We start from the raw sequence: 12,992 nt of genomic DNA on the forward strand, positions 1-12,992 counted from the left end.
AAAAGGGTATAAAACTGTGTAAGATTCACTAAGGGGTTGGGACTTTGACTTTGGACGCTAGTCCTCAGGTCCCCGGGCCCTGAATAAAGCACCGCACAAAACAACTTTGTTGATTTGTGTTTTACTCTTTGGGATCGGGCAGCAGAGAGAAGGCATAGGAGTGGGAAGTTACAGACCCAGGCCTGCTGCTGGGAATCTCCTTCCTCTCTCCTGGGGCTGACAGCAGACACATAATGGGAGCAGGGACCACGGAGGAGATAAAGGCACTTGGGAACCGAAGGAACCCCCAGGCACAGGGCACCTGCAGGACCAGGAAGCTCTGGTAGCACACAGAGGTGTGGTAAACAACCATGTGAGGGCCAGTAATAAAGGAACCAGGGGACCCAGGCCCTCTGCACTGTGAGGGTTCACCAACAGCCAGGAGAAACAGAAACAGCACTGAGGCATCCCAGAAGAAAAGGCACCTGCATGCAAGTATTGGCAAGCAACATACATGCAACAAGGGAGTCACACAGGGCAAAACAGACAGGGCCAGCAGCTGGAAATATCTGTGGGCTTTCAACTGAAAAACAGTGAATGTGGGAGTTATTCTGGGACAGTCTCTCCAACTAGAGCAACTGGAAGCCCAACTTGTTCCCTTGATTATTGTGTGGATTAAGCAAGACCTTTAGACAAGAGCATGTCCTTGGGAGATCAGGCTTTAGGAGTGGATCAGCAAAGGGATGTCTCAAGACATGCCCCTCCGAGCATCCCCCCTGGGGCCCTGCCTGCCCCAGGAAGCAGTGTCAGGTACCCTGAAAAAGAGGCATTCCCAGCCTTTTGGAGAGGGTTAGAGATGGCCATTTCAAACCAGCTTGGATGCCAGATGTGTTCCTCAAAGGTTGCAATTCCAAGCCCCAGAGCCAACAAAGGGGCTGGGAAGGGGGAGGAGCCCTGGACTGAGGTGGGCAGGAACCCATCGGCCGTGGTTCAAAGGCAAGGAGCTGTGCCAGGGCACACGTGTGGTACCTGAAAGCCGCAGTTGATCTCCTGGAGGCTCAGGGCGTAGCTGATGCATGAGGCCTCCCCAGTCAGCTCCACCTCGTAGGTGGGGCCTCCCTCCACGTGGCACAGCGCCGTGACACTGGCGATGGTGTTGAAGTGGCCAAAGAACTTGAAGGAAACCTTCTGTCTCTCTCCTGGCTGCAGCACACCTGACTGCGGCAGGACACTGAAAACCTGGAGGACAGGAACGATTGAGATGTTCAGTGTGGAAATGGATGCAGAAGAGCACCTTGGAGCAAACTGCAGCTGTAGCTGGAGGTGCCTATTCCTCAAGCACAGCCAGAATCATCCTGATCTCATCCTGTGTCCATGCCACTGACCAGTGGAGAGACCACAGGGAAGATCTTTTCCCATACTCACAGATCAATGCATTAATTGTACATTCAAGTGAACTGGGATATCTCCTGGCAGTAGAAATTCCCTCTGATGCACAACTTGCCTTTAAAAAGCATTTCTTACTGCTTTTAGAAAAGGAGGAGACTCAGAGTGAGAGCTCTTGGAGCTCGGGGATCTCAGTGAAGGACTCCAGCTCAGCTCCTCTGACTCCTGAGGCTTTTCCCCTCACTCTCTGATTTATATGCTGCATTCACAAGGTGCTACAGCAAAAGGTCCTGCAAAAATGTCCTATGGACCACCTGATGAGCTCCAGGGGGAACAATGCCCTCCATAGGTGCTGCACAGTGTCCTTGGGCAGCCCTATGACATGTCCTGCACGGCCTCTCCAACAACCAGTTGCTTCAGCAGCGCTTTGTGATGGGTCTAGAGGGATGTGAGGCCCCTCTGTGGGCAATGCTGAGGGCTGCCAATGGGACTGGGAGCTACAGCTCTGCTTGCCACACTGAAAATGTGGAAGTGAGACAGATTCCCTCCTACATTCTCCACTTTGAGGGGAGCGTGCAGTACGTCCGTGGATAACCTGAATCCCCCCCCCAAGCCTAGTGGGATGTAATACTTTTCACAAGTATATGGCAGCACCTGAAAAACAAGCCATTTTCTATGCTAGGAGGAAGAGACAGCCACTTTGCAAAGTCTCAGTTTATAAGACAGCTTCAGGGCCACCACTGCAATACCAGCTCTCGGGTAAAAGCAGAGACCTGGAAACAGGTGGTCTGGCTGGGTTGGGAAGAGGGTACATGGAGATCAGCACTCATCACAGCTTGCTCTGGGAAGGAAGCTGGAGGTCTTACCATCATAATGCAGATAAAAGCCTCATCTTACCTTTGTGAAGAAAACATGGCCACAAAGTCCCACACTCCGCACAGGTCTGTAGGATCTCAGCAGGCTTCTCCAAAGAAAACTCCTATTTCTCCCGCCCACACACCCCATGTCCAGCCACTGGCCCTGCTGCCCAGCCCAGTCTTGGGGCACAGGACAGTAGGGCAGCAAAAAGGGAGGACAGCAGGAGCATGACTTGGTGGTGGTAAGCTGGGGAGGCAACACAAGCAGTAGGTGTACAAGAAAATCTACCTCTGCTCCTGAAGACTGGGCAGGATCCCACGATTCTCTGAGGGCTGTGCCTGAGTCCTCCCCATTTCTAATCTTGAAGCGTCTCCTTTGAGGTGCCGAGTAATCCAAGCAGGTTCTCTTCTCCTTTGGTGGTTGGGGTTTGAACTTAGGTGGGTAATGCTCATGCCTGGAAAATAATGTAACTATGAACAGGGACCTGCCATGGGAGGAAGGGACACCTGCACGAATAGCTCCTGGTCAGGATGCGGCTGCTGGGTGGGTGCTGGTGCGTTGAACTGAGAAAGGCTTTGATCCAGCCCTTCTCAATCCAGGCTGGAACAGCTCTGTTCTAAAGACAGCCCAGGGATGATACTGGTAGCAGTGGTGCAGGCAGCTGCAACTGCTTGCATTGAGGAACTCCAGAGGATGGGGATTAACACCTTGTGGGGATGCAAAAAGCACAGTGGGAGAGGAAAAGACAGAGAAGGCAAGCCAAGAAGGTGAGATCTGAGGCACCAAGGGGCACACCTGGCCAGTGATGAGCCAGCACAGCCCCCCCAGTGCCCAACGCTAGAAACTCTGCAGCTCTACCAGGTATTTATCAGGGATGTTTCTCTGACACTCTTGGGGGGGTTGGATGATATTTTCCAACACTCCCAGGTGACTCAGGTCACATTCCCCATTTTAAATTGAAGCAGGTGCTCAGGGTAACTCTGCTTGTGTTTCTAATGCCACGTCAGAGACACAGTTGAGCCATGCCTGCCTGTCACCCTGCTGAGCTGCAAGTGCTCCCCACACAGTCAAACACAACCTGGATGTTCCATTCCCAGACCGGCATTCAGTGCCTATAATGACCTGCTCCCCAAAGAAGCCTTGTCTTTAGCTTTGTAGCTTGTTATCTAAAGCTGGGTTTTATTTCTGGATGAGGGGCTCTCTCATCATGACCCCAAGAGATCCCTCATCATTTTTTCTACTGTCTTTAGTTTAAATAAATGGTTTGAGGCAACTTCCCAGGACGATGGTGCCCGGACAATGATATTTTTCACTCTAAAGTGGAAACTCTCTGGGAGGAAGGGATAGGAGATGATATGATGAATAAGTCCTGCTGTTAAGCAGTACAGTCCCCATAAGGGACATGTTGCAGTGGTGAAAAGTCAAAATTAGTAACAAGTGTCACAAAAAAAGGGAGTGAAGAATCCAAGGTGTCCACTGAAAGCGGAGCCCTGTGAAAGAAATCGACCTGGCACTAAAGGAGTTGTCTCAGAAAAGAAGGAAAGGGAAGGTAACAAGATGTTCAGCATCAGCCCAGGCTCTAAGTAGCTCTTTCTCTGGTGTTGGGACTTTCTGGGCATCCTCCAGCACAATGCAAGGGAGGAAGATAAGGAGCAGACAGGAGCTCCTGCAAAGAGAACCCATCCCAAAGCAGAGGGGTCAAAAGGGCCTCCCAGAAGCACTGTGGGAGCTGGGACTAGGGGCCCTTCATCAAGGTGGACATTGCCTCAGGCCACGGAGGTCTGAGAAAGCAGCTTTCAGCCCAGCTTTAGCTTTCCTTCCCAAGGGAAACCATTAGGGGTTTGCCCTGGGAAGCACAAAATAGGTGGAAAACCAATTCCCTGAGCATCCAGATTGACCACGGCTGGTAAGTGCTACTTGCACAAGGAAAAATCAGAAGCAGTCTGTCAGATCCTAGGCAAACAGCTTTGTTCTTTGCAAGGTAGAAAGGGGACGCCAGGAAGAAGAGCTTCAAGGAGAGAGCAAAGGTGCACATACCTCAGCCTGTTCACCTGGCCGTCTGAATGGAATGACCAGTGGTACTGGACAGGCAGTGGGCTGCAGTTGGTTATCTCCAGAGAACGCACTTCTTCAGTGCCAGCCAGGATGCAGCCAAACTCCAGGATGCTGCGCTGGATTTGGAGATTGGGGAAGTGGACTTCTCCTTGAAGGGTGATACACTCCACATAAGGATGGCCATTGACCATGTTTATCTTCAGAACCTTCTCTTCCTTCCAGCTATGAAAATCCAGTTTATAAGATGGGTCAAATGCAATGTAGAGATGACAGGTCTGTCCTACATCCACTGTCACAGGCTGCAAGGAGATGAACAGTAATTAATCACCCGTGTGATGACGTCCCAAGGTCTCACAGCTGAAACAGTAAATGCTTGAAGTGTGATTCCCAGCATGGGCTTCTTGGTTCATTGTGCATTTCTTTTACAGCAACACTGTGACTGCAGCCACAGCAGTCTAGTCCAGGATTCCCTCAGGCCCATGTTTCTGTGCTCAGCAGCAAGACAAGGGGGTGGCTGCTGGAGAGCTGGGATGCTTTCCAGGAGACACCTTTACTGCATGGCTGGCCCAGACCTAGTTGCCTGCTCCTTCTCCTTGTGCCTTAAAGCCAGGATGGACCTTCTCAATTCAGATAAGATTTTGATTCCTTCAGCAGCTCTGCTGATGCAGCTCAGGCCAATCCACTGCTGACACTACAGAATAAACTTCTTGACTCAAGGCTCTCCCAACAGAAAGGCACCACCACATCCCTCCTCTTCAGACCCCACTGGAGGAGTCCAGGGCTGCTCACCTGGCCATCCGGGAGGGGCTGCTGGTCCGCATCGCAGAGCAGAAACGGCTGCTCCAAGTCCAGCATAAGGTCGAGTGGCAGCAAGCAGGTGTTCTTTAAAGCCAAAGGCTTGTACTGCAGAGTCAGGACATCATCACTGGGTTTCTATGGAAACGGGAGACAAGGAAAAAGAAGCCTCAGCTAGCCACAGACCTCCTTCTGCTTCTGCTGCATCTCACAATTTTCAGCCCCAGAAGTGCATACATCCCTATTTACCCTTTCTATTTGTTTCTACCCTTCCAGGACATTTGTCTTTAAAGCAGATGCTTTTCATGTTTAGAACCACAGCATTCCCTGGGGGACAGGGAAACACTCCCACACATGGATGAGGGAATAGCCCCCTGAGAGGAGGCAATTGCTTAAACAAGATCTAAATCACAAAAGTCAATCCAGACCATTTGTCTCCAGTTTTGTCTCTCTGTTGGGCAGAACAGCAGTAGATGGTCATCACTCACATACAGACATTTCTTACAACCTTAATGGCTCTAGCAGCCTCATCAAAGCAGTTCATCTGCAACATGTGTCCTGCAGCCCCTGCTACAGGGACACAGTGTCTGGTCTCAAAGCTATGAGCAGCCTAGGCTCCTCCTTCCTCTCTATCCATAGTGATGGGCTTCCTGCACGGTTTGCAGAAACCAGAGGGTTTGGGAAACTAGTTCTGCATGTACTGATATCAGGCAGGTGCTGTGCCATGGCATGCAATGAATCAGTTTGTGTGTGTGGCATCAAGCAGAAGCCAGGCAGAATCAGGGAGAGCTGAAAAGCTTCTAGTTACACCTGAACTGCCTGTTCCAGGGATTCTGTACTTCAGTGGAAGCCTAGGAATTGGAAGAGAGGCCTGAAACTACAGACACCAAATAAGGAAACATCCTCTCTTTTTCAGACAACTGGCAGGAGAGGAAAAGATGATGCTGGAGTTGGGATCCAGAGACTAAAGGACACCTGCTCTGCCTCAGTGTTATCATCGCTGCAGCTGCAGGATGTCTGGGGGTCCTTTGAAGCAGGTGAGGCTCAGGGAAATGCACAGAGCTATACCATATAGCTATATCATAAAGCATCCATGCCAATAGCAGAGAAGGCAAAGAGACACAGGAGATGGTGGGTTTTTCCTTGTCAGCCTGAGGAATTCACAGGAATCTCCATTTTTCCCAGCCTCCCTACAGCATCGGGGTACAGACATCCCTGGGCCTTAGAGGATCCAGAAAAACCTCCCTTTACACTGAGCAGAGAGACTGGCATTTCTCTGGAAGTGGCCACAATCCCCCTTGGCAGTGAAGCTGTAACTGCAATTTTACATTGGGGAAGTTAAATACCACTCTCATCCCTAAAAGCATCTTCACTCACTTCACAAAGTGCCTCAGGAAGGGTAAAGAGGAGCTTTAACACAAGCACACAGCCCCCTTAGCCATGCTGTTAAATGTCAGGATGCAGTCTAGAAACTTACCTTCTCCACCCAGAAAGAGAATTGTCTGGCTGATATTTCTATGGAGGGATCAATAAACTTGCAGGTAATGGTTGTTTCTATTATCTTCTCTGTCCTGCTGGCTGTCCCAGTGACAGCTTCACACATCACATAATCCTGCACCTCCTGCATGCAAGGGTCTCTTGTCACTGCTGGGTGGTGGCAGAGCTTCCAGAAAATGCCCTGCCCTGGCTCAGCACCCACCACCCACCACAGGCCCTATTGTTGCCTTAGAGTTATGGCCACTGTGCCTTTTTCTTCCTGTGAGGCAGCTTCTTTATTCTCCACTCAATTGTCCCTAACAGTGCACCCAAAAACCACAAAAGGCACCTGGGAGATAATCCCTGCCTTTACACGGCTTATGTTTTACTCTAATCTTACCCCAGATAAACCGCTTGGCACTTTTTAAATTCACTTTCTTTTTGGGCTCCTAGGCTAAATGATCTCTCTGCCCTTCTTTGCTGACTAAGCAGGCAACACTGTTTGCCTCAAAAGAGCAACATTTCCATCCGCCCCTACTTTGGGATCAGCCCTGGGTTTTTGTAGCTGTGGAATCACAAGAAAGCCTTAGCTGGTCTGACGGTGGCCAGCAAGGAAAGCAACTGGTGCTGCCACAGGAACGTGTGGCCTTAAACCAGTTTCTTGAAGGCCCCTGCTCATCTCCCCAGGCGAGTGTCAAGGAATGTGGAACAAGCCCAGGGGAGGGCATCTGATGGCTCCCCAGGCTCAGCCCTTGGTGGGGACCTCACCTGCTCGATGGGGGAGAAGCCTCGCAGCACCATGTCCACAGACTCGCCCGGCTGCAGCTCCATCGACAGTGGCTCCAGCCCAAACACGGGGCTGGTGCCTTTGGGGCTCTGGCAATCATCTTCGGCCAGGGGGCTGCTGAGGGCTGGGATGCTCTGGCCCTTCTTCTTAGGGGGGCTGTGACATTCCACACTCCAGAAGAGCCGATGGAAATGGTGGCCCCTGTTTGTTACTTTGAACTGACAAATACAGGGAACGAGCCTAGAATAGAGGCCAGGATGGAAAACAGTATGGGAGTAGCTATTTCCTTGGTCAACAGAGTGCTCCCAGTGAGCAGTCTGAGGTGTTAATAGCTTGGAGACTGTCTGCATTTCCAACTCTTAATGTGGATCAGAAACAGTGTCTGATAAGGTGCCCTTCAGGCCCTGGTTTTTCCTCCAAAATGCTTGTTCTGGGGTGATTCATACTGTGACTGTATCTTGTATTAATCTAGGCCCCAAACCGTTACTGAATCTTTGAGATCCTGCACTTGGGGTCCTTTTGTGTGGGGGGGTACCATTGCAGGCATATTTAGAAGCCAGCTCAGAGACACTTTCTGAATGATCCCAGCAAGCTGGTAAAAATCATCTGCCTGCTCCAGGACCGGAAACCAGGGCAGCAGGGACTCTCCTCCAGGTTCATAGCACCTTTGGGTTGCACTGGTAGCCATTTGTAGAAACTTTTGCACTGGTATCCATTTTGCAATTAGAAGCTGTTTTAAAGTGAACTTTGCAAACTCTGCTGGCAGCGAAAAACCAAGCGAGGTCCTGGGCAGAGCAGGGCAGCAGCAGAGCCCACGAACAGCACGAGGAAGCGGCAGCAGCGGTGCTGTGGACCCCACACAAACCAGCAAGTTTCCATCTGCCTCTGGAACTGCTCTGAGGGCTCCTGCCCTCCGGCTGGGCGTTATCACCCTCCTGTCTCTTTGTTCCCAGGGCCCCTGCTTGCCTGAGAGGCACCATTTTGGAAGGGAAGGCTGTGATGCCATCTTCCCTTGGTCCCTCAGCCACACGGAGGGACCGCCTCATCTGGGCACCATTTCAGAACCTTTTGTTCTGGGGAGCCTGTGAGAGCATTACTTGGTCAAGTCAGGACAATGTATGAGAACTAAAGACAATTCACTGGCCATTTAGCAACTGGTTTCCCTTTCAGTGGCTTTTGAGGGTATCTAACAACATTCAACTGGCCATCCCATGTTTCTAAAGGAGTCTCTGCCTTTGGGGAAGGTGTCAGGGCTTTGTAAATTGAAGAAGATCTTTTCTGAAGAACTACAGCAAAACTGCTCCTTGTTGAGACAGGAGGAGAGGTGGCAGTGGAGAGATCTCCTACCTGAACTGGTGTCCCAAGCTGAGCTCTGGGACGAATGGTTTGTCCATGACAATTGTGGTGCCGGTGCCCACAGCCAGCACCATGAAGGTGGTCCAAAGGCTGTTCCCAGTGAAAAGCTGAATAGTGTCAGCAAAAATCCCAGTGTCATCCAAGGTTGCTGTGATGGTCACAGGAACCTCACCCGTAGCGGGGATCACTCCTTCTTTGGGTTCGATGACATAGCAGTGGGCTTTGCAGGCCTGTAAGAAAAGCATATTACGCATTTAGGATGGAAATGACACACCCTGGTGTTCTGGGGGATATAAGAAAAGGAAAGAATAAAGAGGGGAGGATAAAAAATCATAAAGGCTTAATTTCCCTAAATTTAAGCTATAGTACCAGGAAACAGCAGAGCTTATACAACCTGTATTTCCCCCTCCTTTAACAGACTCTCCTAATTATCCCAGTTTTCCCGACCGACGGGACACTCCTCCACAGGAGAGTGTTCCTTCCCCAGTCTTTCTCTGCACTATGTGCCAAGGAAAGCTGCTTTGTCTCTTGTGGCTTCTTACAAAGGCTCGAGGCCAGAGGAAGCCAGGACTGTTCAAATCCCACTCCAGAAACCACAGAGCTGGGGGATACTGCTGAGAGCCTGAAGAATAACTCTGTAAAACCAGTTCAGCAAAACCCCAACACCAAACTGTTCTTTCCCAAAGGGCCATCAGTGCTTCTCAACATCCCCTGAAGGACTGAAGCCCTCACTTCCCACTTATCATCAGCTGTAGAGAGGCGCCCCAGTGCCCTCTGCTTTGGAAAAGTCACCTCTGAATGGTTACAGCAGGGCAGAAAAGCAGGAAGCAAAAAGGAAACTGGATAACATGCGCCGTGTGGACATGGCCCACTCTTCCCACCACTCTTCTCTTCATCTGCTTTCTCATGGACTTCATGGATTGGGCAAGAGAGTGGGAAGCTGCCCCAGGCAGGGAGGAAAGGCCTTGCAGCAGCACAGCTGCACGGACACAGCTCTGCAGGTCCGGCCCTGGTACGAGCTTGTGAAACCCATCCTTGACACGCCAGGCCCACCCAGCCAAGGTGCATTGCTCCCTGCACAGGCTGAAAGCAGAATTTCATTGTGGAGCTAGAGAAAGCTGTCCTGGAAAAATCCCTCACTTTAAGGTTACATTTATCCCCAAACAGATGGAAAAGCAGCAAGAGGAAAGTTCACGGCCCTCCTCCTTGGCGCAGGAGGCTGAGCCTGGACTCTCCCACACAGCCTGATGCTTTATCCACAGACTCAAACAAGTCCGTAGTATCAGGTTTTAACCAGCTCCACAAGTTCAACACACCCAACGTGAAGAAGAACAAATCTCAACCCCCTCACAGATCACCCCCTCCATCAGTCATCCCCCCAGTCCCAGCCCCAGCCTACAAGCCCTCCACTGGCTGCACCAGCCCTGCTCCCCCTGCCTGGGGAGTAGCCCCAGCTCCTTCTGCCCAATGCAACCTCCACATATTGAGGAGCTGCCTTTCTCTGCAGCTGGTCCCCAAAGATGCTCTTCAGCGGCACATGTTGCGGTGTGTTTTTTCTTTAATGGTTTGCCCCTGTTCCCCCCTCTATTGCTGGTCTAGTCCAAGTTGTACCCTCCTACCCAGTTGTCAATCTTCCCTAAGACCTCCCCTTTGTTACAGAATGTTCTCTGTCCCTCCTCCTCCTGAATTGTCAATCCCACATTGTACCTGCCCCTTGCTGTGGAATGTTCTTTGCCCTTCCCCCTGCCAAGCTGTCAATCCCTCCTTGTGCCAAGCCCCTGCTTTGGAAATCCCCTTGGGCAATCCCCTAAGCTTTGAAGCCCCATGGGTTTGTTTGAATTGCTCCCTCTCCCTGTGTTTCCTCATTGGTTAAAGCATTGTAAACCCTGCCTTGTGCTCCTCCCCAATCTTCCCCCTATTGCTTGAGGATTGTACCCTCCCCTAGAACCTCCCCTGTATAAAAGTTCCTGCACACTCAGTGTCTGTGTCTATTGTGCCTGGGCCTTCCTTGGAATGGGCTGCCTTGGATTCCACAGGGAAGATCCCTGTCTTCTCTTTGCCTCTGTCCTCCACGCTTCCACGTATCTGTGTGCTGTAGAGAGCAAGCCCTGCCCTCCTGTACCCAGCCCAGCGTTGGTCGGGGAGCAGCCACTCTGGGCATGGGGTCGGGAGCTGGCTGAGCAGCTCTGGCACCGTGTCAGGCACAGAGACCATAGGATGTGGGGGTGCACAACCCCCAGACATGTCTTTGTGTGGACAGCCCAACTGGCTCGACCCACAGGAGCTGTGAAAATTGTCTCCCTGCAAGCAGTCTGAGGACAGACCTTGTAGCCTGCCCTCCTCTATTAACAGCAGTTTGGCACAAAGCAAATGGATAGATGGAACCCCTAGGGAAATGTAGGGAAACCATTACGGCGATCCATGCGCTCCGGGGAGCAAAGGACCACAGGTTTCTCTTGATCTCAGAGCTCCAAAACTGTGACACACCCAGCTAAATGCCTTCCGTAAAATTAAGGGAGAACTTGTCAACACAACCCAGACTAATTTGTGCTCCAGCATCTCTGCCCCTGATTTCACTGAGGGGTGCCCCAGCTAAAACCTCCAGAACCAGGTTTCTCTTGCCTCGCTCAGATGGAATATTGGAGTATCTTGCCTCCTCTCACACAGGGCAATCTAGCTTGCATCTACAAACCAAGTAATGGCTGCTACTGACCAGTCAATTTCCCTGGAAAACAGCCCCACAGATACTTACTATCTCTGCCCTGAAGTCTGTAGGGACAAGACGTTTGTTGAAGAGGGTAAAAGTTTGTGAATTAGGCTGTAGTGCTGGGATCATGCCAAATTCTATCAGCCTTGGACTCGGGTAGATGTCTGCCAGCTGTCCAGTGCTCTGTAATTCTTGTCTCTGTTCCAGGAAGCAAGCAAGAAAGATTTTTTGAAAAACCAAAACAAACCTCAACAGGGAAACCTAGAAAAGCTTAAGCAGCTCAACACTGCCTAAGTTACTTTCTTTAGGGACAGCTACCACTCTCCTGCTGAAATGCTGGCCTTTTGGAAAAGAAAACAAAGTTACACATTCACCTCCAAATTCAAAAGGATCAAGGTAAAGACAAACTTTCTAAGTACAAATTATTGGCCCCAAGGGTAAAGCTTTGGAAGAAATGTCAGGTTAAGACCAGGCAGACAGTTGAACAACTAGTTATTGTGGTGGGGAGAGACTCAGCTTAAAAGATAAGCAGCCTGAGAGTTGAAACAACTGTTTTGTCCAACTTCAGGTTCACTGGCACAGCCTGCACTGCCAGTCCTTCCTGGTGACTGATTTCTGTGCAGTGCCACAGTGGCCCAGGTTCAGATGATTGGTGCCATCCAGGGAATTTGGCATCCTCATTTGCATAGGTTTTAATGGAAGTTGAAATCCTTGCAACAACTCTTCAAATGTCACATTTCCTTTCTTTCAGAGAAAGCTCAAGGTTCCCAGAAGTCTTCTGACATCTTCCTTTGTGCTCAGAGAGATGACAAGACATTTTATAACAGATGTTTCCAAAGTTACTAGCATTTGAAAGGTTAATTAACTAGAATTATCCTCGATTCCAGCTTAGATGAGCCACTTTCTGTGTCAGACACTGAGATTACCACCTATAAGGCATGAGCTGTTTATGCCACCAATCCCTCCTGTCCTCCAAAGCAGCCTGTGCCTGGTTTCCCCAGAACAATCCCCGTACACTTTGCAGCCTGCCAGGACGAGTTGCACAAAGGCACACATCTCCCCTTGCACTCACCCGTGGGTTTCTCTCATCCCCAAACACGCTGATAAGAACACTGGTGCGATGCTTGCCCAATGTTTGGACTTCGATTGTAACTGGAATCTCTGCAATGCTGTGAGGCTGGACAATCCCACAGGGTTTGGGGCTGGAGTAGAACACAGGAGTGTCCTCCTTGCGTTTCTAGAAGGGACAGAATCAAATGCAATTTAGGAGGGACCTCTCAAGAAATTTCAAACTCCTTAACATTCACCACAATGCCAACTTACACACATTTTTAAAAATCCCCAGGGCAAAGATAAAAGGCAGAAGCAAGATGCAAGAATTGTAGGCTTAGCATCCTCAGGGTGGTCCTGCAAGGAGGCTGCCAACACAGGCATGGGTGTCTGTGTGTGCAGCAGCTTTTCACAGCCCTCTAAGGTGTCCCACAAGAAAAGACCCTGAAGACTAAAACATAAACTGTTTCCTCAGGAGATTACACTGCATCCTAAAATTTACATTCAGGTAGGATCCTGTTCTCAGCAACTCTTTAAGACTGA

General features: G+C 50.4%; 1 protein-coding gene across 1 annotated transcript in view; it reads right to left on the reverse strand.

The window, feature by feature from the left end:
• LOC134048164 (hydrocephalus-inducing protein homolog) overlaps nt 1–12,992 on the reverse strand; it is an 82,161-nt gene that overhangs the window by 42,846 nt on the left and 26,323 nt on the right. The window contains exons 16-26 of the mRNA XM_062499764.1: nt 12,472–12,636; nt 11,445–11,597; nt 8,684–8,922; nt 7,318–7,576; nt 7,056–7,114; nt 6,551–6,644; nt 5,068–5,211; nt 4,261–4,577; nt 2,512–2,707; nt 2,366–2,469; nt 1,009–1,306 (exon numbers count right to left, since the gene is read on the reverse strand). Coding sequence (XP_062355748.1) covers nt 1,009–1,306; nt 2,366–2,469; nt 2,512–2,707; nt 4,261–4,577; nt 5,068–5,211; nt 6,551–6,644; nt 7,056–7,114; nt 7,318–7,576; nt 8,684–8,922; nt 11,445–11,597; nt 12,472–12,636 — 2,028 coding nt within the window. The remainder of the gene's footprint in view (nt 1–1,008; nt 1,307–2,365; nt 2,470–2,511; nt 2,708–4,260; nt 4,578–5,067; nt 5,212–6,550; nt 6,645–7,055; nt 7,115–7,317; nt 7,577–8,683; nt 8,923–11,444; nt 11,598–12,471; nt 12,637–12,992) is intronic.

The sequence above is a fragment of the Cinclus cinclus genome, chromosome 11 (assembly GCF_963662255.1).
Source record: "Cinclus cinclus chromosome 11, bCinCin1.1, whole genome shotgun sequence".
Lineage (NCBI taxonomy): Eukaryota > Metazoa > Chordata > Aves > Passeriformes > Cinclidae > Cinclus > Cinclus cinclus.